General features: G+C 35.7%; 1 protein-coding gene across 8 annotated transcripts in view; it reads left to right on the plus strand.

The window, feature by feature from the left end:
* Nucleotides 1-25,010, plus strand: part of lrba (LPS-responsive vesicle trafficking, beach and anchor containing) — a 283,633-nt gene that overhangs the window by 208,455 nt on the left and 50,168 nt on the right. For all 8 annotated transcript variants that reach the window (XM_015344622.2, XM_069188464.1, XM_015344620.2 and 5 more), the window contains exons 44-46: nucleotides 3,941-4,081; nucleotides 6,351-6,470; nucleotides 13,915-14,067. In XM_015344622.2, coding sequence (XP_015200108.2) covers nucleotides 3,941-4,081; nucleotides 6,351-6,470; nucleotides 13,915-14,067 — 414 coding nt within the window. The remainder of the gene's footprint in view (nucleotides 1-3,940; nucleotides 4,082-6,350; nucleotides 6,471-13,914; nucleotides 14,068-25,010) is intronic.

Here is a 25,010-nt window from a genome sequence, read left to right on the forward strand (position 1 = left end):
AAAACGAGAGGGAGGGTAGCCTTTTTGCTGTCTCTGTCTTTCTTTTTTGTCCAAGAGCTAGGAGATCTCCTATCTTTATTACATCTGTTATATTCATATTGTTGACACGAGTAATATAAGTGTATGACCACTGAACCATGCATGCCTGTTCTATTTGGAGAGGGCATTTGTTTCTTAGAACTCCCAGTGTAATTTGCGTTTTTATTTTTTTTCCCTCCTTTTCTGTCTCTAAGCATTGGTGCCGCGTACGGTGTTGCTTTGATAGAAACAAGTCATGTGAGACCGATGACATTGGGGACTGAAACTGCCGTGAACGTGGTATGACATACTGTTGTCATACCATATAGTATTGCTGTACAAATTTATGTTCTAGGTTGGAGTGGTTTTGCCCTCTGGGGTTTTCTTATCATAAACTTTAACCTCAACATGACATCTGGTGCTGGGAAAGATAACATTGTAGTTAATGTGAGCAGTGGCTGGTTTTACATTCAAATTGGCAAAAAAAACACATTAATTTCTAACTGCCTTTTACCCCAAAATTGTAATGAATAGGAAATGGTATATTTTGGACAGGTTGTGTGACTTGCTTTTGACAAGTGGCTCACAGCTTAAAAGATAAACTATCTTTGTATTTTTTTGTTTGAGACGAGAAACTCTTAATGTTAAACATTGTATAGAACCAGCGTAGTTGGGTGATAATTTAGCGAGCATTAGAGATTAAATTGTGACATATTGACTTTAAGATGTTTGTTGCTTTTGCATCAGTGATACAATTGAATAAAGTAAAGATGTTACAAGAAACATGAATATTTCTTATAGGGGATTATTTATTACTCACACTTATATTATATTTTCCATTTCTGTTTATTTGTTGTTGATTTGGTTTTCAGAGGTGTGGCACATTTTATTTGTTCTCCATTACAAAGTGCTGTGGAAAAGATTGTGTTCAGTGTTATTAACCATGAAGTTTTGTGTTTACTCAACTTACAAAAAATACTGTGAGGAAATTGCTACCCTATTTGTTTCTGAAAATCCATGCATATGGAAATGTGTGGTGGTTAACTGGATTAGCTGAGTTAAATGATGTGTTCGGCAGGTAGGTGATTTTTATCAGGGCAACATTAACAACCATTCCTGTAAAGGTGAAAGTACAGGGGTTATCTAGTGCTTTGAATGTAGATTTCTGTCTACGTTGGGCTTTATTTCCCATACCAATAAAAGTCTGAGGATTATGCGTGGGTCATGTAAGACTTGTTGGAGATGTGGATGTAAATTAAAAGTCAAGTGCTACACTGGTACAGGGATAAGACAAGGTCTGATGCATGTCTTTGGTAATGTGTGTAATTCAGGATTTAGTGTGCCTGTTACTGGTATATCTAACAGTAATGAATCAGACCTACTTGTCAGTGGCAGAAGACAGTGGTCTGTGGATTGTGCTGTTGTGGGAAAGGTCTAGTCTGGTTTTAATGTATTCTTTACTAAATGGGTTAAAAAGTTAGTTTTAGTTAGTCTGGTGTTTATCAGCCTACAAAAGTTAACAGTCAGGTGAAAATATAAAATGAATAGTACAGTACTTTTTAAAGTCTTATATCATCTGTATGTTTTATTTTAAAGTACTAATTTTGCAAGGTTTGTTTTTGTTTTCTTAATGATGATTATAGATGTTTTTCAAATATCTTAGAAAGGTTCATTTGTATGGAAGTCCTTAAAACATTAACTTTAAGTGATAAACATGAACGGCTTATATTAGCGATGTATTCTGTATGTTTGTTTTTTACAGTAGATGTGCCTGAAAATGGAAATAATTTTAAGAATGATGTGTTCATCCCAAAAAATGATATACAGATTTTTTCTATTTTTTCTCCCAAATTTTTAATCATTAGTGGTAGTATGTATGACAATGAGGAAAAAAGAATATATGTATACTGTTTAATGGCACTTTTAAATTTATTGAAGAATAGCAATACAATTGTACCTTGTAACTGCTTTACAGCTAATTAAAACATTTAAGCACCTCATTTATTCGGCCAGTTGTCAGAGAAATATTGGCCTGCACGGGCAGAGCATATTAGCCCAATACATTGTCTTCACTTTATCATAAACCTGCTGGGGATGCTTTGATGTACAGCACTGTCATGGTAGATCTATTGTAAGAAGGTCTCCTCTTCGTACCGCACTGTGCCATTAATTTATAGCAGTAAACAATGTGTAGCACTCTGGTTGCAGTGAAGCAGATTTTTTTTTTAATGAGGTGGATGTTATTACTGCAATAAATCAGCCCAATCGTGTAATGTATAATTCAGTGTGTGTATTCCCACTGTAGCTGCAGTGAGTAAGCCAATAGTGTATCATTGTCAGAGGGACAGCCTCACTGCGAACCTGGACAGTCTCCCTCTTCAGTGGGTGCCAAAGCTGATCTACTGACTGCAGAGGAAAGCTCAGGGAAGAAAGAATGTCTTCCTAGCTCTTCCACTTTGAGCGTCAGTTGCCACAGTTGCATGCAGAAATCAATACTGCATCTGCCTGCTGGATGGCTTCTCAGTGACATCGCCGTGATATGAAAGGGATGGGATCAATTCAAATTGGGTTGGACTTTATTTTCGAAAGGTCGTCATTGTGTTACCATTGATCCACCAGGGCAAGTCATTGGGAGAGTAATAAAAATTGAACTGGAAAAAATGATTTCTTTAAATTAGTAAATAAAGGAATGGCCCGATCCATGGGGTATTGGTTTTGGAGGTCAATGGAGAATTAATGCAATTTGTGTTTGATTTTTTTGTAACCAAGCAGGGCTCGATTTCCATGTTCCTGCCAAAATGCAAATGAAAACAAGAACCTTGCTATTAGTATTCCAGCACTTACAGTCGAGTACGTTTGAGCTTTTCTTTTTCTCAGGTGAACCCAAGACAAGATCATTTCACCACAATTAATTTGTATATTTTTCAAATACTGAGCATAGCATAATGTAACACAACACAAATCACTGAGGTAACATTACAATTGTGTGTGTTTCAACATATGTTGATATCAAGTGTTGTTGATACATCCCTGGTTTTATTATATTTTTAAAGGTTTTAGAAGCAAAGACGGTTAATTCAAATTGGATGAGGTTGTTTATTGTGAAAATAAATGTTTTGCTTGATACTTCTAGTCCTGATTTTATTGAAAAAAAAAATGTTTATAAGTTATGAGGAGGCAGTGTCCTCTCAAATCCATGATTTCTAATAAGACACCAAAATAAGTGATTGTTAAAAATGGAGAGTCCCTGTTTTCTACTATAACAGCTTCTGAATTTTTTTTAACTTACAATTTAAGTAAGCGCACGTGAACCAGACTAGCCTAATCTTTTTACTAAATCGCTGAACTGGAAAGGAAACTGACTGCTGCCCTTGCTATGGATTCTAGCCAGAGCACGAGCTTCCGCCGACTGTAGGATATGAGAGCCGTCATACAGTCACAACCACTTCACCGTTTTACACCCTGATTTCGAGCCACTTGTTATAAAAAGAGGCGAAAATGCTTTCTAGATGAATGTGAAATGTTGTCTTTGAAGGAGGACATTGTAAATCCAGTCATGCTTTTTAGTCTGTGTTTGAGGATGTAGTTTTATTCAAACTCTTTTTGCATTTTGATTAAAAGTAAATCTAATTATGCCATCCAGGAGACATGTTTTTCCAGACCCTAGAGAGGACAAGGACCGTAGAACGCTACTTTTATTTCTTTTCTCTTTCTGTTATGAGGTATTTTGTTACCCTTTCTGTTGTTATTATTATGGTAATCTAAGCATTTAATCCTATTTTGCAACTAGATACCTTTTTATTATTCTAGTCCTTTGTATTTGCGTAGTCTAATTGACAAAAACAGTTATCCCCAAGTGTGAGCACTAGACTTGGCAGCACTCTAAAATGCTCTGTGCAACTGTCGTCTGTGTCTTTTGTAGCCTGTCGGTGCTCTCAACCCCAAGAGGGCAGCTTTCTTCTCTGAGCGCTTTGAATCCTGGGAGGATGAGCAAGTCCCGAAGTTCCACTATGGTACCCACTACTCCACCTCCAGCTTCACCCTCATGTGGCTGCTTAGAATTGTAAGTCCTGCAGGCCTTTTTGAAACTTGTTACTATGCACATTTTCTCTTCTCTTGTCATTTTTATATAATCAGTTTCCATTTTTTAAATAATCTTATACATGATATTCCAAAATGTTTTTTTTTATTTATTATTTGCTTAGAATGGTCTTTAATAAATGTTAAATGTCCGGGTTATAGAGACTGGATAAGATATCCAAGTCTCTCTGTGTTTACAATTATATTTTGTACGTTGTTCTTTAAACCCTATTATAAATGTGTGGAAGAGTTGACGTTTCTTGTTTAGGAGAGGAAAACAAGAGGTCATCAGTAAGGTTTCAACAGTTTGAGTCAGTATACAATTATGCAGAACCTTCACTGTAACAACTATTTCCAAACTTTGCTCCAGACAGCCACTGGTTAGTGTCTACCTGAGCTGTGCTACTGGAAGTGATAGGTCTGTGAGCTTTATGTTGACAGCAGTTCCCAGACAAGAATTAACTAGAGGTTTAGTGTCAGTACGCTGCTACCATTAAAAAAACAAAACAGCAACAGTTGCCTGTTTGTGGGACAGTGTCAAATAATTGAAATTTGAAACCAACATTTCAACCAAATTTTGAAGCCTTGGGCTTGGTTTACTTGCCTTCCTGTGAAAGCTGTGTAGAATTTTATTATAACAGGTTTGACTCAATCCTTCTTTTAAAGGTTTATATAAAAATAATTCAACTGAACTTATTTAGAATTAGACTCTTACACTTACTAAGATCGATTAATTTATGTCTGCCAGAAATAGAACAGTTATTGACCTGTTAAATTATGCTCTTTGCAAAAGTGTGTGCTGTATCAGTTTATTTGATAAGGTGGGGTTATGTAAATGAACATGAAACAGACTTTGCAGACCCAACCTTAATATGTTGTGATAAAACTTCATTGTCTCTAAAAACACTGCAATACTAAGGAGCTTTCAAGTAAGATATTTAATCTATCAGATTTACTTAGGAGTTGCATTATTTAATGTGCCCATGCAGGATTATTGACCACTGATTTACTAGCACATATTACAGCACTATATCACCCATCTGGGATGGCCATCTAATGTTTTCCTAGGAATAGTGATAAAATCAGAGTTTAATACAATCCAGAGTGATTCTCTACTGCTGTAATTACTCTAATAAAATAAGGCCATGAATGATCCCAGCGGGATGTGGATTGATCCGATCCCATCGATCCTCACTGGGTTTATTTTAGATCTAGCAACCCTGATGTGTAGCAGTCATATTAAATTGAATCTTCAGCTGTAGGATCAAGATTCAGATTCACCTTTAAAAAAGCACGCAAATGGTTGTCTTTTAAACTGCAGTTTAAAAAAAAAGTTAAATTAGTTTCTGTCAGTTTAAAAGATGTATTATAATTTTATTGAGGTACACTAAGGCTTATGTCCTTCATTTCTCAGAGGAACCATTGTTTCATAATGACAGCTATCGATCTTATTGACTTTCCAAACAAGATTTAAAATGATTAGGCATCAACAAACGGCTTTAACATTTTTAGGTAACTTGTACAAGCTATTCAGTAGGATTTCTTTACTTCTTTTTCAGTGTTTCAAGGGGAAGTGTCTGTTAATCTCTTTGTTGTACTTTGTTGCATTACCAAATGAAAAGTTTTTCTATAAAATAATTGATGACAACATAATTAAAAGAAAATTTCCATCTATTATGTACTAAATTTACATTGTTTTTTTAATAGAAAAGTCTGATTTAATCAAGATAAGCTTTTCACTGTAACCTGTTTTATTATGCTGTAGTACTAACATAAAACGTTTTGTTAAACGTACAGTACATACCATATCCCATTCAATAATTGTATTTTTAAAAAGCAAATTTTATTGATTAATATGATTGGCTAGGAAATAAATGTGATTAATAATGGTAAAACAATATGCTACAACCAGACAGATGAAGAAAACAGGAGTGGAGGTAGTAAAATAAGGCATTTTCTTTTCTCTCACTTCATTTGGTAATGCTTTTTTGAATGTTCCTACAGTATATAATGGCTTCATAATTCCGTCATAAGAAGTCATGACATCCGTTTAAGCTTTGCATCATACCAAATACTATAAATGATGCTAAAACAAATATCATGACCTTATGGGTACACATTAAGTCATTTGTGCCTGTCCCTGTAGGCATGAGTTTATAACATCTTGTGTAGGAGTCCTGAAGGGATTATTAAGGCATTATGCCACAGCATTCAAATAAAGCGTTACTCTTCGTTCTTGGTTTTGTTTGCAGGAGCCTTTCACCACATTTTTCTTGAACCTGCAAGGAGGGAAGTTTGACCATGCAGACAGGACTTTCTCTTCAGTCTCCAGAGCTTGGAGAAACTGCCAGAGAGACACCTCAGATGTTAAGGTAGAACTGTGAAATAAAAAAATGTATTTTAATGTAATTAAGCTATATAAAGTGTTCCCATGTCATCTGCTCTGTAAGCTCATTACTTTGAACACCCTACTAAGAAATATATGCCAAAAGTTGGTGTAGGGTGGATGATTGACTCATGTGTCTTAGCTTCATGAAAACAGGATAGAACTCAGGCCACCAGTTGTGAAATCATATGAGTACCATCACTTATACACACAGTGGGACCTCATACACAATGTCCCACCAGAGATAGTCCTCCATCCTACATTAGTAAATGCCAACAGCATGAGAATTGGTTATGTTGTTGTTAAAGGAGAACTTGAGAGCAAAACAAAAATCAAATGTAAACCAACAGGCAAAGGTTTATTCCATGCAGAAAAGAAATGAAAAGAGACACAACATTTTGGGTGTGAAGAAGGCTCCACAGCTGAAACAGTCTCTTTTCTTTTTAGCGTGGAATAAACCTTTACCTTTTCCTTGCTGACTACATGTGATGACACAGCTACCTACTTGAATTTCTGCAAACATAAACTACAGTATACCAGCTGCTTACAATTTTAGATCAACACTTATTTTTGTTATACCCACCCCATTGGGAACACTTAAATGTAGGCCTTTTACTTTGCGGTTCACACTAAAAAATCTTGTGACTGCACATAGGGGAGAACAAGAAAGTGTAGTAAGATTCTTCTGACCTGCAAGCCAGTTAATATTTTGCATGTCATAAGCTACACAGCCTCATGTATGAGGTTTGTATTCTATCAGTTACATTTTGTCTAAAACACTCTTGTCAGATGAATTACTTAACAGCCAAAATTATATTTTAAGATTGCAGACATATATGGTAATCAATGTAGTATTCCTCTATATTTAGCATTTGTTCAGATACCTCAGAAAAGTTATACTTGGTTGAATGACCAAAATAAATCCCTATCAACAAGACTAATGTACTAATGGATGCCTCACAAAATCTTGCCCATAGATATAGTGCCCTGACACAAGAAAGCGACTAACCTTATACATTAGTAGAATTACTGAATTTATACATGTAGAATTGCTGAATTTTCACAAAACATTCATAGATGTGAAGCATCTGTGTCTGTTCCTGTGTGATCCCAGCCTACTGCTGGTCGTGATTGTTCTGGTGTCGACCCAAATACTTTATATCTTTTTCTTAACGAAGCTCATTAAATTTTAGCAGTGTTTTCTGTTGATATAATTCTAAGGTAAAGATCATGTGAACTGGTTGACCAGATACTGCAGTTTCATAAAAAAAGGTTGAAGCATATGTGTGGTCACAACCAATACTTGTCATGCTACCATGAAAGCCTCAGGGTTTGTGATCAAAGCATCACACTAATCCTGACTTTTTTTTTTTGCACTGGGGTCTAACCTTTATTTGAACCTTTGCAGAAATTTTCATTCTCAGAAGGGCTGTGGAGCCAGCAGTGAAACAGTTTCAAATCACAGTTATAGTCCACTGAACCCTTCAAAGCCCGAATGGAGAGTTTAACAAGTGTCAGTCCCTTTTAAAATATTTATTGTAATGCGGCAGCATTTTGTTGTCAGGTTTGATTTGGGCTGTTATTTATGTATTGGTTCATTGCTGATTGGTTTCATAAAATATTAAAACATGTGGTTTACATTCCAAGTAACACTTGATTGAAAAACATACCAAAATACCAACTTTGGCTCAGTCTGTCCTGTCACATCATATAAAGGTAAACTGTTGATTTAAAATCAGACAAAAATGGTTAGAAATGAACTTTAAAGGAACTTCTATTATTCATTCAATGATTTTTTTCATAATTGCATGCTACTGTTATGTTTCATTTTATATAGTATGAAAATGCAGAAATACTTTTTAAAATGTTTTATTTATAACGGGTAGGAATGTATAAAAAATATTTTTTTAAAGTCTGAAACAGGCAGCTTTCCTGAGAGGACTCAACCTACATTTTATTAATCACCTGTTGATTTTTTAACACAATTCATGCAGATTTTGTTTTGGTAAATAATCCTTGACAGTGAAAGAGATAGTTTTCTATCTATATGCAATAAATTCTGTCCAGGATCACATTGAAATACAGTGTTAACATAGAAAAAAGTAAAAAGAAACAGCCCAAGTGTTAGTAGCACAATTGCAATCATTTATAAATTGACCAAAAATGTCCGTTTGTGTCGAGCAAAAGAAGTGATAATAGGTTAATTCCTCCTTGATCCGGTCTGTCTCTGCCTTGGCTACCCTGTCCTGACCTTGCGCACAAGCCGCTGACCTCTGCTATTGCCGTCAGCTGTCTGAAAGGCTGTGGCTGCTGGAAGTGGCCCTGGGGGGGGGTGGAGACTGCTGCTTCGCTGACCCATGGCAGGACAGGATTGCAGATCACAGCCACTGGCCTCTGACATTGCAGTGCAGGGCCACTGCACATAATAGCCTTCGAATCAGTCCCGTATTTTTCTGCTTGTTAAGTGGCGTGCAGTTGTGTGCTTGTTAGGAGGCAGACAAATTTTACACCGGTCTCTTTTTGTGAACTCTGGTCATCTCCAGCTGCCATAAACACTGACCATTTTTTGTACTTGATCACTCCTGATGAGAAGGATAAAGGGAACATTTGTTTTTAGTTAATTTATTTTATTTATTTTTAATTACTTCAATAGCAAAATTACTTTGCCAACACTGCCGATTCCATTAGTGTAATAACGTACTGAAATGTTTTCATTTTTGTTATTTTTTCATACGGTTAGGATTTCACGTCAACTGAAAAAGCAAAATTCAGAATCTTATTTTGGAACTGTTTCAGATTGGTTTTATATCAACATTTCAGACATCTCTGTTGGAAGAAAAGGAGTTCGGAATAATCTGCAATTTGAAATTAACTGTTATCCCATAGTAAAGCAATGACCAGAATTAACATTACTCACTTTCATGGGGAGTCTGTAAACCTTATTTATAAACCTCCGCTCTTCCTGACCTTGATCAGCGTCCTCTGCCATACAACTTAAAGTGGAGCCATTCTTCACAAAAAATTGCACTTCTAGAACCTCTGTGAGTTTACTGCAATCTATTACCCATTATCAGAAAGCTTTATAGTTGCAGTAAGAGGTGTGATAGGAGCCTATCACAGAATCACATGGCACAAGGCGCAAGAACGCCCTGCAAATTGTACTTGTCCATAGCCAGGATCACACACTGGGATAATTCAGAGGTACCCAGCATGTCTTTTCAAGTTGGGAAGAAACCATAGCTCCCTCAACCTAAATTCATGAAACAAACTTTTGTTAGGTATCTGTGCCACATTATTCTGGAAAGCATTAATAACTGTTTTTTGAGCAAACCACATACAGTATTGCGACACCCTAACAGCCATCTCTCAGAAACCAATAGTTAGTGGAGTCTTACTTGTTATGGGAGAAAATCTTATAAGCAGAAGCTGCTTATAAAATAAGGGACAATTTTCAGATTAAGTGTTTTTCTTGCTCTCATGCTTCAAATGTCTTTAAGTGTTAGTGTGATTGTAATTTATAACCAGGTCAAATTAAAAAGCCCAGGAATACCATCAATATAAATTGAACATGATATTTTAGAAACAATGTGTTTTGAATGCACAACTGTGAACATCTATAGTAATTCAAGAGTTAACAACAACATTGAAAGACACATTTTCAGACTGGTGTTTTGTCTTCCCTCTCAATCACTTCAGATGTCATGTTGTCATATTGTCTTTAGTTTTATGCTCATTATAGAGTTGCCGTGCAGCACATTAACAGAACTGAAAACCTTGGATTGACAGTTAGAACCCAACATGCTATGTTCTTCCTTACAGCCTGTTTTTATGTGACGCAAAATGAACAAAAAGGAGTATAACATTCAAAGGCATTACGATAAGAAGCACAGAAGTACTCAGACTTGACTGGCAAAATGCTCTCAGATAAAGTAGAAACACTGAAGAAAAACTTAATTTATCAGCGTGAAATATTTACAAAGCCATCACAACAATCAGAATCCATTGTAAGGGCGAGTTTCAAAATAGCTAAGGCAGGGAATCCATTTACTGATGGGCAGTATGTAAAAACGTGTATTATGAAGGCTGCTGATTAACCATGTCCTGAAAAAGTTGCTTTGTTCGAGCAAATAAGTCTGTCAGCTAATACAATTGCTTGTCGCACAGAAGACCTGGGAAAAACCAGTTATTTTGCACTGTATCATTCATCAGCTGGCTTTATGCAGTAACAATTTGCAATTATCTTAAGTAATGGATATAGTTGTGAAGACAGTGAATTTCATACTATCGTCAATAGATGGATATGTAAACCTCCTTTGGGAGCTTCATATACTCTCCAGACAAGACATGTACTCAATTGTAATCCAAATCACTGGAATATTGTAATTGCCACACTGCACTTGCTTTCATATTGGACATCCTCCTTGGTGTTTCAGCATATCTTGCCTAGATGAGGTTGGTTGAAGATGTCAACAGTAACAGGTGTGTCCGCCTTGCAGCAAATGACTGTGTTGCATAGACAACCTCATTCACAGGAAAATTCCTGTTTAGGAATGACATTCCATTTTCTGATGAGCTCCAGTACAGGCCCTGCAAAGCTATGGGGTTCACGTCAAAGAGCATGCACCCTGATGATCAATTATATCTTGCAGATTTATGCTGGCTTTAAATCTTAAAAAAAGAAACATTAACCCACTGAGTTTCACTCCAGTGAATTTGCTGGTTAGCCCCCTGAAGCCAGATCTGTTCATTGAGAAATATGACAAGAATGGATTCCTCTATTGTGAAGATACCTTAGTGCAGTACTGGTACTAATTAGATGATGACTGTGGTTTGCTAAGCTTTTCACAAAGCTCCAGAATAATGCTAACCAGGATATGAAAAACAAAACAAAAATGCAGTCTTTAAACAAACAGTTGAGAAAATGTGTCATTATGATGAAATTGTCCCTGGTGGTGGTTGTAACTCTCAGCCATCCATTTTGTGGTAAGTCAAATGTGGTCTCAGTTACTTGCCAGTGTCCTCTGGGGTTGTAAGCTGTCACTCTTTTCATATTGTAAAGCCTTGTGAAAGTCTTGATTCCTTTGAGTTTTCATCAGCCATGGCCTGAGAGTCTTTTTCCGTTTCAGGCTTTGTATAAAGATGGAAAAGAAAAGTTCAAAGATGGATAAAATTGATTTTCCTTCAATGATAATTAATTTGTAAGCAACCTCATGTGATGTACCTGATCAGCAGGTCAACTGATTGATTTGTGATTGCAACAGATGTACTCCCCCAGTTATTAAACAATTTCCTATACGATTTCTCAGTATATGAGCCATATTTTACCAATCCATTGTCGAGATTAAGACACTTTTGAGACAGTGCTCTTAGTCTAGAACTCGACTTGTTTGACATGATACTCTACTATGATCAGTTATTGACATTTTCTTAAAAATATAAGTCTTCCCTGCTGGTTGCCCAAAATGTACTCGTTACCCAAAATCTGCTAAATACATATGTTAATGAGCAATATGTGCACACTTTTTATTAATATAGAACAAAATGCAATTTTGATGATTTATCTTTTGATTTCAATTGCAATATTATTTGCGAATTCCACCCTCTCCATGGTTACAATTGATAAGCTCTTCATCTTGTTAGAAGGTGTTGATTTGGTCTGAACACGTTAATTTATTTTACAGGTTATAAAAGATGCTTGAATGTGCATACTGCAGTGAGATGGAAGTAGCTATAAACATCTGATTTTCTAAAATGAATACAGTTCTTCAGAACAGTATTGAAAGTTTTTCTAGTTGAACATTTAGTCTGTTTAGAAGTGGCAAATATAAGAAGTCCTGTTTTAGCTTTGTAGTAGCAGGTGTAGAAGGAAGAAAAGGAGGTTTTAACTAAGTAGAGACATGAAAGAGGGACAGAATGAACCACCTAGCTGTCCAGTTTCATGTAAAACCTCAAACTAATAACTGAATTTTCATTTCATTTTTTATCATTACTGTGAATGACTAATGCAAAGTGAATATGCTAAAAAAAGATCTGTTTAAATAACTTGCTGTTGAAATGTCAGTTGCACATCAAAATGAGTTTTGCATACAAACAAGTTTAAATACAGAAGATTCTCCTTATTAAATTCTTTAAGTTTCTTTCTTAAAGTAATTGTTCATGATTAAAGTTGTCCATAATACCATCAACGTCGGTTATGGGAGATTTGGGTGAAAAAAGGCTGAGTTGATAAGATGTAACATTTCTTTAGCGGAAATTCTTCTAAGGAAAAGTTAAGATAGAGGGCAAGTAGATGGCAGAGTCACGGCGACTCATCGGGCCATCCTCATTGCTGTAATGTTAAGCAGATTAGAGAGCATGTGACTACCCCCCCTGAGCAGCCCCTATCCCTGGATGGGATACCAGTCTGCAGATGAGTCTAAAAACTTATCCAGTACCCCATGCCCCTGTTAGAAAAACAAATGATATAAGAATTAGATAGTACGTTACATTCATTTGTTTTAATTGGACCTGTATTGATGTGAAAAGAGAAAAACTTTGAGAGGATTTGCATTACATATGGTTTATTACATCTTCACTTATAAAGATTTAAACCTGAGCCCTGTGTTTTGGATACAGCAACATTCTTTAAGATCTACAGTATTTAAGTTAAGAGTAAATTTTCCGATCCATTCATTATAAATTCATATTTGGTTATCAGAAATACAGTATGCAGAAAAGTAATTCACATCACTGTACTACAGCAACAAAAAACTGTATTATTCTCTTCCTGCATGAGTGTGTACAGTACATAAATGTTCACATACATTTATACACAAACATATGCGTGGTAGGATTATATGTATAATAGTCTTATGATAAATAATTTCTTTCCTCATGTACAAAAAACAAAGCAAAGCTATTGTTTTGATTGCTTTTATCAAAGTGACATTTCATAGCACAACAAATGAAGAGTCTGAAGTGTAATTTTCATGAGTAATGATACATTTCAAGTGGTGGTGCATTTTCCATATAGAATTATGGCAAGGGTACTGAAGATTAAAGCAACTGTCTTCTACCGATATCAGCAACATGAATTACGAATTCACTTCTGTGAAGTTTTTTTTTATTTAGAGTTTTTTAGTTTTACATGATTAGATGCTAAACACATTTTGATCTGTCTTTAATTATTAATTGCAAACCAGCAGCTAGCACAATCAAGAAAAAATAATCAACTGTGGTATTATGAGTAGAAATTGTAGCATTTGCATTGGTCTCTTTTAAGACATACTTTTAATATTAATTAGAACAACAACATCCCTGATAAAATACTCCTTGGGTGTTTTGGTGCATACTAGGTGTGCTGTATTCTACCAGGAGAGCCTAATGAACTTAGTAAATCAATGTGCAGTTGTTGATAACATGCTAAAAATTGTTTTCTTCTTTGCATGCAGGAGTTGGTCCCTGAATTTTATTATCTTCCAGAGATGTTTGTCAACTCCAATAATTACAATCTGGGAGTGATGGATGATGGGACGGTGGTGTCTGATGTCGAACTTCCACCATGGGCTAAAACCCCAGAAGAGTTTGTTCGCATAAATAGGCTGGTAAGATAAGTCATCTGTTGTGTCAGTGAGCTGCTCTGTCAGAACACTCTCCATTTAACAGGAAATTCTGATTTAAAAAGACAGTATTTTTTTCCTTTCCAGCTAAGTTACTTTCCTGATACCTGACCCCCAGAGTCTTTAAAATGCATAGCATTTCTGATTGCAGCCAACAATTCTTAATAAGTAAGAATTTAATATATGTTGATGTGTATATTGTACAGTATATGAAACCAGTAGCACTTTTTTGCCTTTAAAGGCCTCTTTCTCTGTATGTATGTGTTCATTTTCTTGTGCCGTTACCATTCTTGCATAGTTATGCGGTTCTTCTCCTTTTTCCTTTTTAATGTTTCATTGTTTGCTGTTTTTGTCACAGCGTTCTTAGTGTGTTTCTCATTTTTCAGTTTTATCCAGCATTTTCTTTGCTGCTCATGCACAAATGCTGCATTGTTAATTGTGGTTTTGAATAGAATGTTTCCTTTTTAAAAAAAAAGAATTGCTTTAATACACGTGCCAATATGCATATACATTTAATATTAAAATTAATTCCAGTTACTTTCAAAACCCATTCACTGTTTTGGTCTTTTATGCATTAATCTTTTGCGAAAGCTATTTCTCAGCACATTTTAATAATTTTATTTTCAAGGCGTACATTATGATATAATATTGCATATTGTTTGTTGATTCTCAATCCTTTCAAATAAGAGCTGTATTTTATGGTGAACTTTAGATTTTTTTTTTATTTGACTCTGGCAGAGTTTACTAGTTTACAACACATTATTGGAAAAAAGCAATATCGAGACACTATAGAAGTCAGTTAGTGTATTTTTTAATATTTTGCATTTTCTTTAGCTACACCAGATTTTTGTGATGATGAAATTATTATTTCATAAAACAAATTCAAGGTTAAAGCTTCATTACTGGATCTTTGTATTGTTGAGAAGGAATCTGAGTTAGTATTGAAGCATCAAAGTTAATCTTTTTTCTGTACGTTTGCTGAGTTGGTAAGGGAATTATTTTGGTTTGTTGTAACGCTAAGTATCTTCTTTTTGTTCAAAGTAAAAGTAGTTGCAATTTCAACTCTAGGATTTGCATTCTAATATATTCTGGTCTGTCCTTTTTATTCTCTAGGCTAAAGGCCAACTTAAAAAAAAAACAAGTGTAGTGTACAGTGTATGTCATGAAAGCATTTTTAAGAGTTGGTAAATGATTTATTTCAATTACTTTGAGTAGCACTCAAATGCTGTCTGATTAGTTGTCGTTAGATGCTTATTATGTTTGATCTCATGTTCATGATGTATAATTAACACAAATTTCAGCCGTGCAAACCCCATGAGTTCCTGCAGCATGGGTCAAAGTGTTTATAAAAATGGTTGTAAGGGCTTAGTTACAAAAATAAAGAAATATATTTTTTCTTTCTCACACATATTAAACACAAACACTAAAAGAAGGCATTCATTTATATTCTCTTTAGTCCTTTTTCTCGGGTTCCTACTTCATTTTCTTATTTATTTTTGTGTAGCTTTTTCCAGCAAATTGAATGTGATAATCACAGCTCATGAAATGCATACTGCTTTGATCTGTGACCTTTTTTGTGGTGCTAATCAGGATCCCGATATTATTGCACCTCGCTCATTAATCATATTTCCTGCAGAATGTCGCAACGCCAGACGTTCAAGCCCCTCTTTGCAGCCTCAAGTTGGCAGCCTCCCCCTGCCTAGTAACTTGCTTGTGTTACGATACTTTGGCTTCAAATGACCAGTGCTGCATCAAGCTGTGTGCTACAATTAAAGTCAGATGGCCCTTAGGTTGAACAGGGATATAGTATTGCAGCTGTCTGTCTTTCAGTACCAGCTCTGTGCTATGAACAGATGATATATAGGACAGGCTATAATTACAGATGGTACAGTAGTAGGTCAGAGCAGTGAAGCCAAGCGTTAATTAGCTGGCAATGTTGTATTTCACTAACACTTTGCATTTCTCTTTGCAGTTCTATGCTATACTCTAAGGTGCATGTCTCTGTATCGGTTACATGTCTATAATTCCATGCATCACAAAAAACTGATTTTTGATTTGTACATTAATAGTAGATGCTAATTTAATTTAAGGTTAAAGTCAGTTATTTGCATGGACTTTGCAATATTTTGTTTCTTTCTCTGCAGTGCTTAATGTTTTCTCCATTAATTCCCAGATTACAATACATCCCACCATGTGCCAGCAATTACTTCCAATCAAAACACTCTGCACACTCAACTTACTGCAAAAATCAATGCTCTTGCTTTTTAGTACACTTTCTGCAATGTGCAAAAAACAGAATATTGATCTGCACAGAACAGTGGAAAGAAAGCAGGTGAACTGAGCTGCAGAAAATGAGTGCAGCAGCCAAAAGATGTTACCCAAAGACTGAATGTGATTTGTCAGCTTTAATTTCTTCAAATTACCATTGGAAGTCAATACTATTTCCATTGCTCGCTTGTGCTTCTTTGTCATTTTTATCCAAAACTAAAATCTGATATTGCACTGGTAAACAATGGAGAATGTTATCTTGAGTTTGTCAGCACTTTCAGTGTATGGTGTAGCGTTTAAATGCTCTTATTGTTATTACAAAGTTTCTATGCAGGACAAGAAATGAAAGCAGCATCACTTACAGTACATAACACATTTTTCAAATCCTGTTTGTTTTTACTTTTACACTGTGTTGATCCTAGTACTCACCTATTTAGATCTTAAAATATCTAAATATGACAGTGTGCATAACTGTCTCCTTGTGATGTCTCCGGTGGCTGATACAGGTGATATTAATGACCTGTGCTGTTCAGGAACCAAATATATTTGGTTATGTGCCATACAGTACATGTTCTTCAACACCTTTCAAGCGTTCGGAAATGCAGAATTTAAAAAAGAAAGAGACATTAAAGAGTATTTTGTCTCTCCAATGTAAGGATTTTCTTTACCTCAGAGGCCTTTATGTACTGTAGAAGCATCCAACTTGCAGATAGGCATCCCTGTGGTCGGCTAGCTCACATACTGTATCTCTTCATTAAAACAGAATGGGGAAAAGGTTCAAGAGAGAAGATATATCAATTGTCATGTGTCATCTGTAGACTGTAAAAATACTGAACTGTTAAAGACTGTAGTTCTTATTACAGTATATCTGCAACATAAAACCTGATGGTGAATGCTGTTTTCCTGCATTTTAAACAACAGGAACAATAACACTATTATGTCTCTTTCTCTGTACATGGTACTGTTCCATGGTATTTTAATTATTCTCCTGAAAAAGCTCTTGCTTGTAGACACCATGACTTAAAGAAATTATAAAAATCTGGCAGCAACTGCAGCATTTGTTAGAAACAATAGTAACAAAATATAGAGCTTTGATGAGGCTTAACCCTTCTGCCACAAAGAGAAAATTATTTTTTTTATAAAGTTTCAACCTCCAACAAAATACATGCTGCAGATATAAGGAAAACACACTTGTTATTCAGTTCAAATAAACCATTCATTTTGACCACATTCCTCCACAAACAGCTGAGCAGTTTGAAATACAGAACGCAGTTGTGGTCGTAGTGCCAGGCAGGAGAAAGGAGTGATAATTAAAAAGGTCCTTGAGGTGTTAGGGCCTCCTAATGACTGATAACTGGCATTATCGGGTGTCATCTGGCTCCTGAAGCAGAATGAGAAATTTGGAATGAGACACTGGCCTCCAAATTGCAGAGATATACGCGAAGAGTTAATGGGGTGTTTCATGCTTTATCACATCTGCCACTAATGGTGTGCAAGTAATGCAGCTGGTACAGACGCAGCGCAAATAAGGCTGAATCTGATACATTTTTATTTCCCTTAAATGATTAACAGTTAATTAAAAAGGAATCTATAACTTTAGATTAACATTAGGAAGAGCTTCACCTTCCAAGATTTTAATTCTTTTAATATATATTAGAATATTTTACATTTGGCATACTATTTTAAAAACTGCTAAAAACTGAGTCATACAACATGTTGTATGTGGATGCGAGTCCAAATGTTAGAATGCTTCCTGGTTCTTGTGAGTCACCTGTTATGGTTTCTAAAGAACAGCTGAGATATTTGCCAAGAAAAGTCAATGTTTCTCAAAAACAGTGAATTATTGTAGCATGGTAAATAAGTTGGATTAAATAAAACAGAATAATAAACTTCCAAGAATTTCTGGTTGCAGCTATTTTTTTTCCAATCCACCATATAAAGAGATGGCTGGCTGGCCTGTTTCTGTTGCATCTCCAAAAAAGCCTGTAAGATTTTCCAAAGTTGAAGCAAGAGAACCCCCCCACAGGGGAAACAGGAGAGCCTGTGCTAGTATCTGTATCTGTCCTCCCACTCAGCCAGCGCTGTGTTCTCTCGCAGAAATCATGAGAGCTCAAGTCAAGCCCTCAGGTATCACTGCATGGCAGTGGACCAAAAAGCTGCAAAAGTTGCTGGAGTGCTGTTTGCACAATGACTAACTGTGCTTCCCTACCCTTTAATGTAAAGCTTACTGTTTATTCTGTTATTACTATTGATTGAAATAAACAAAAAATGTGAAACCCTTTGCAGGCACAGTATTATCTTGACTTAAAATTGACGATTCACTCTGTTCACTGCCAATATAGAATTTATTGTTCCCTTCTTTTATTCTGAGTAATTTATTCTTAATGTTGTGTGACACATAACTGATTTTTACTTTTGAGGAGTTGTGGAGCTAAGATCTTTATCCCCTCAAATAAATAAGTAGAATTTGCACACTGCCATCCTCTAAACCATTCCATTTTACAATTATTATATTATATAGGAAATATTACAATGACCCAATACTATATATTGTTATTTAAACAAAGAATGCTTTGTAACACAGTAAGTGAAATGTATTGATCGATTTATTTCCAATAAATTCTGTGATTTATTTCTTTATCCTTGCATATCTGAAGGTTTCAGTTAATTAAAATTAGTTTAACCGTGTGAGAATGAGGAGCCTTTGTACTATAACTTAGATTACATTTTAAAATCTAAAAGTAGAAGTTTTTTTTCAAAATGTTGTGTGTCTGGGTTTTGAAAAACTCATGACAATGAATCTTTTGTGTGGGAAGTCAACTTGTTGCTCATTTGGTTACAAAGCCAGGGTGTCTTCATTGAATTCTGCTTACAAAAGCTGTTTTACATGCCAGAGAAAGCTTTTTTTCTCATTTTCTCTTACTAATTTTTGAGTAAATGAAAAGACCACCATCTAAGTGCAATACAACTTGATGGGTGTTTTTGTTTCTTCCATAGTTGCTCTGTTGAAAGGGTAAAGTATGTGTTTCTCCCATGTGGACATTTTTGCAGACAGCTTGGTATCCTAAACAACTTGGTATCCATGAAGGAAAAAAATCTTGAAACTCGCACAAGACATAAAGTGAACTCATCCTCCAAAGAAGCATAATATCCACTAAACATGATTGAGGAAAAAGACAATTTCATAACCTACCGAGTCTTTTAAATAAGCAGTGGTCTAAAAGAGATTAAAAAAAACAACTTTAAAAAGCAGTGGTCATTGGAGCACCTAAATATATTTTGGAGCAGAATCTAAAGTGTCAGATGTGCATTGTGACAGATTTATTGGCCATTTAAGATATCTTCAAATAGGTCTCTCCTGTAAACTGCGATGTCTTTTTTCATGAGATGTTTATACTCCTCAAGTAGCTCACGTTAAAATACTGTGATGCACATAGTGCAAGAACTTTCAGCCCAAAGACATTAGCTATATGTTGCAGCTGTTTTGCAGTGTTTACAGTAGCAGGGATAAATGGTTAGACATTTTAGGACATAATCATAAACACAGACAAGATCTGTTGAAAGAGGAGTGCTGTTTTAGCATGAGGTATTACTGTTACCTGACTTATGACAAAAAATGAGGCTTCTGTTCACTGATAAAGTCAAGAAGCTAAATTCTGTGAAAAATCTATATTTTATGTTATATTTTTTGTTCTAAGCTTTAAGAGCTTTCATCACAATAAATGAATTTTTACAGCATAATAGTATAAAACTTTCAGTACATTCACATGAAACAAAAAAGGTCACTTTTTCAATAGAAATGTGTTTATAATTTTACAGTGGCATTATGCAAGTAAAAAAGCTCCAAGTTTCAAAACGTTTGAACAGATTTAGTTGCATTTTTTAGAATGGTTTTAACTTTTAAGTTGTTTTGATTGGATAATTCCATAGTCTACAAAATAACAAGAGTTACTTTATGATTACATAATTTTAGGGGGGTGCTAAAAATACTTCTGCAGTTACAGTGTATAGCAAACATTCAGACTTGCTTTCAGTGATGACACTTTGAAGAAGCATTTAATATTTACATACGCAACCTACTCCAGACAATATAAAGCAAAAAGAGAAGAAATAAGTAAACAGATAATATGAAAGAAAAATTAAATTCATGATTGCATAGCTCTTCAAACCCTTTGCTGTAGCAATGCTAAATTTAAGTGCACAGACTCCCTTAAAAAACACAAAATCCTCTTTTTATTTTGCAATAATAGTAGTTCCCATCATTTCAGAATAAAAACACCAGTCTCTGTGAGGTTCCTTGGTCAAGTAGTATATTTCAAATAACTCAATCATGAAAACTAAAAGCTTTCAAGGCAGGACAGGGATAAAGTCACCGAAAAGCACAGATCAGTAGAAGGGTATAATAAAAATTGGAGTTTCTGCATATCACTGTGACTACACTGTACTCAGTCATAAGGAAGTGTAAGGTGCATTGTACCACCCAGACACTACTTAGCTGGGGTCATCCCTCAAAACTGAACAGCTGGGCAAGGAGCAAACAGCAGAGAGACCTTTAGGGATATCACTGTGAGGCCAACTTTGAAAGAGCTGCGGAGTTTGAAAGCTGAGATGGCAGAAACTGTGCATCACTCAGCAACACCCTAGTCACACCATCTATCTATCCCACTTGGAAAATCTATCTATCCCACTTGGAGTTTGCAAAATAGCACCTGAGTGATCCTGAAAAAAACAGCACCTCTTCCCATCAGCACTGTCCCTACAGTCAAGCATGCTTGTGGCAAGATGATGCTGTGGGGATTGTTTACCTCAGCAGGTGCTGGAAATTTTGTTAGGACTGAAGGAAAAATGGATGTTGCAAAGTACAGGCAAATTCTAGGGGAAGAGTTGGCAGATACTAAAAAGACTTGCTGCCAAAGTTGGCATTTGCTTTAACTTACCCTATTTTTTAGTTTGAACATTCAGGTTATTAATAAAATTAATTTACAAAATGTTGTATGAATCATTTTGGAACACATCCAATCAATACTTCTGTAAGGTACCATGGTATATTTCTGTTCTGGGGTAAGACCCAGAGTCTCCTCCAGGTTGCTCAACTTGCTTTTTTGTGCTTGTTAAAGGTAGAACCAGACAGCTGTAGAGATGAATGTCCTCTGTGTGTCCAGAGGCTTACCGATGCCCTGCCAGTATGGCTCCCTGGAAAGACCATTTACTTTAAAGGTCAAAGGGCGATTCTGTTTACATTTCTCATCTTTAGCCTTTTGGCAGAGTCCAGATGCAGAGGTGTGCAAATGCTTGTTACATCTGGAAAACTGAGCTCAAAACCCTGAACCGATTACTTTTATTATTTTAGCTTTTGAGCAAAAGTGCTACACCTCATATTTTAGATGTAGCTTTATTTTCTTTTAAAGAACTCAACTCTATTTAATCCAGCCCTGTGAGCCAATATTTGGAGGATTTTGAGTGGTTTCTGGTTAATATCAGCTGTTCCTTGCTGAAAGGATATTTTCTTGTGAGGGGTGGACATGTTTACTGTATATGCTGTATTTTATGAGTTCTTCCCTTCTCAGTGATGTAATCCTACATTCTTGAGAAACTGCATGAGATTGCGCAGCTGGCACTCATCGTCTCCATTCTTATCAAATTATCAGTTTCCCAATTCTGGACCTACAGTACTACACATAGACAACCATGGTGATAATATTAGTGATGTAAATTAGAAAAACCTTTCATCGCTAGTGAATGTGTAGGACAGTATTGTCCTTATCATTTCCTTCTTGAAATGTCGTTTTCACTGACATGTGCAGCAGGTAAGGGGGATGGATTTTCTGCATATAATGAAAAACAATCATTTTACTCTGGATATTGTTGCACATTTGTCCCCTCTTCATTGCTAAGTATTATAAGGATCTATAAGAATATATCATTGTTTCACATAAAAAATAAGAATTTAAAATATGTCATATATACTGCTTCAAAGGGTACAACTCCAAACAGAAATGTACAGTCCAGTTTCAGAAGATGTTCTTCTATGAAAAAGCAAACACAAATCTTAGATTTTGACTGCATATTCAGTTTTATTTTTCTGAGAAGGCTACTGTGACTAGTGTAGTTTTCAACACTATCAAGGAAGGGCAATTCAGTTTTTTTGAGGAGGTAATTTTCAGATTTTAGGGTACATAAATCCTTCAGCCATGTACGGAGAAAGCTCAATTTTTCTTGCAAATTTCCAAGACTGAATGGTCTTTCAGCATTGTTACTGACCACCATACATTTGACTTCATTGATTTCTCATAACATAAAGAAGTAGTTTTCTCTGTGCACAAATGGTTATAGCCTTTAGCAGCCTAAAGATTTAAACAGTTTTTGTTCAGATGTCAAAACAGTTCATTATAACTATTGGCTGGAGTGTAAAGCTGTCAAATAAGTCACACTTTCTCATAAATATTTAGTGTAACGTCTGCAAACATGCTTCGTTGACAACTGTGTTCTTAATCCACTTTTTCTGAAAGTTTCTGTAAGGTAGTCAAAGCAGGACTTTCCCACAGCCATGGGTCATTCTAGACATCTATAAGAATAATTGGCATTACATCTGTTTACCATGCTAAGGAATTTTTAACCTAAAAGAAATCCCTATCAACAGACCTCTTTTTTTTCTCACTGAAACCAAACCTTCAGTGTTTTAAAATCCCTGTGCCATTAAAACACACTGCATTTAACAGACAAGCTGGAAGTTTCTGCTTTCATCTACAGTACATAAGATTAAAACTGAAACATTGGTGCTCTGGAAGCAAATCTGAAATATGAAACAGGGATAGTTTTTATAGCTTGTGCAGTCCTTGCATTGTTTACTTTTAGGAGAAAGTATTCCAGCGTGTTAAACTTTCCCTTGCTGCAATGTTTTGACACTTGATATAAAAAAGATTTGCTAATGATTCAGTCTGTGGCTGGGTGTGCTTCAGTATTACCAAAGTTGTCATCTTTAATCTTCATGTGGGGAATCTTGCTGCATCATCACTATATCTAAAATTGTATTATTATTTCTCAGATGGTATCACACTTTACTTTTTAGTTAAATAAATACAATTTAAATAATTACCTGCTATAGAAATTTAAAAAATAATTCAAGTTTGGTGACACATTTTATATTTTATGTAATTTTGTTTTAGGTTAAAAGTCTGTTCCTTTTTTCCTTATCTTTCATTTAAGAATGTTTGATTCTTCATTGCTCTCTCACCACTGGCTTTTAAAATATTTTTAGTGAAGGCATTTGTCAACTTTCCTCAAACTACAATGCTAGCTGCTACTCTAACCCCTTCCTTCCTAGTGCTCAGTTTAACACTTGTATCTGTAACAGTGTAACAACAGGGAAAAAAAACTGAGAGGACTGAATTTACTATTTGTTTTTTTTTTAAACGTAGATGGAGCAGAGTTTGAAAAACACAACAAAGAAACAAAATTTCACCATTTCTAGTCTGCTGATACCAATTTAGACTGGACAACAGCATAGGGTAGGTTCGGCAGGGAAAGCACAAGACAATCTTCCCATCTAGTCCCTGGTCCTGCAGGAGGTTACTGCCGAGCTTCTGGAAGACAGGTGGTTTGTGTTTAGCAGTGGCTGTACCTGCAGCTCTGCAAGCTGACTGTGTGTGAGACACCAACAAAAAAGGCATGGAAGCAGTTTAGCTCCATAGCTTTCCTTTTATTCCATTCCAGGCAATCAAAGAGGAGGTCCTCACTTACAGTGAGGCTGCTTTTCATTAGTGCCACTGAATACCTGTGAAGAGAGAGGGGGAGAGAGATCCTTTAACATACAAACACAAGCACAGGCCTGGGTTCTTGGCACTGATTGCTCGTGGCAGACGATCAGCTGAACAACCCACGGCCTCTCTATCCAGTTAAGTGGTTTAGAATCGGAGTTAATTACTTCAGTCATTTATTCTAATCACCTTCCTCCTATAGCTGGCCAAATTCTGTCATGTGGTGGCATCATTTGAAGCTGTCAGATTTTTTTGAAACCACTGTAGAGTACTTGGGACTCATTAGGGAGGCATATCCATTCTGCTGCAGCTCTCTAACCATCCATTTCTTTCTCTTGAATACCAATTAACTCCTTCTTTGCTTTGTCGGCTGCTGTTCAGGCCTTGTTTCCTTTACTCCTCATCCTATGCTTAGGCAGCACCTGCAGAAGTATTATTTTAAACTTTTAGCTCATCTCCTTTGCTGTGGTATTTTTGGACTCCAGATATGCACTGTATTGCTAGTCTAGAAATGATTGTGTTTTCGAGATAAAAGAAAGAATTGTTCATTTTGTAGCGCTTCAGTGGTTTGTTTGAGTAATTGACAACTGATAATTACAAATATTCTTGTTAAACATAGTATATTTAAGAAACACCTAGGGATTTAAATGTCCAATAAATAATAAAAATAATCAACGACACTATGTGTTTAAAAAAGTAAGCAATGTGAATTTTCTGATTTTCCATTTACTGTATCTTCATGTTTAAGTCACTTCATCAGAGTTTCAGTTTACTTAGGTACGCAGATTAAACTTTGCTTCCTGATCTTAAGCAGTGGATGATTTGTCAGGTGTTCATAAAACTTACATGGCTTTTAAATGAACCTTGGTTGTTAACCCAGTGCAAGTGTACTGTAACTGAACT

The sequence above is a fragment of the Lepisosteus oculatus genome, chromosome 1 (assembly GCF_040954835.1).
Source record: "Lepisosteus oculatus isolate fLepOcu1 chromosome 1, fLepOcu1.hap2, whole genome shotgun sequence".
Classification (NCBI taxonomy): domain Eukaryota; kingdom Metazoa; phylum Chordata; class Actinopteri; order Semionotiformes; family Lepisosteidae; genus Lepisosteus; species Lepisosteus oculatus.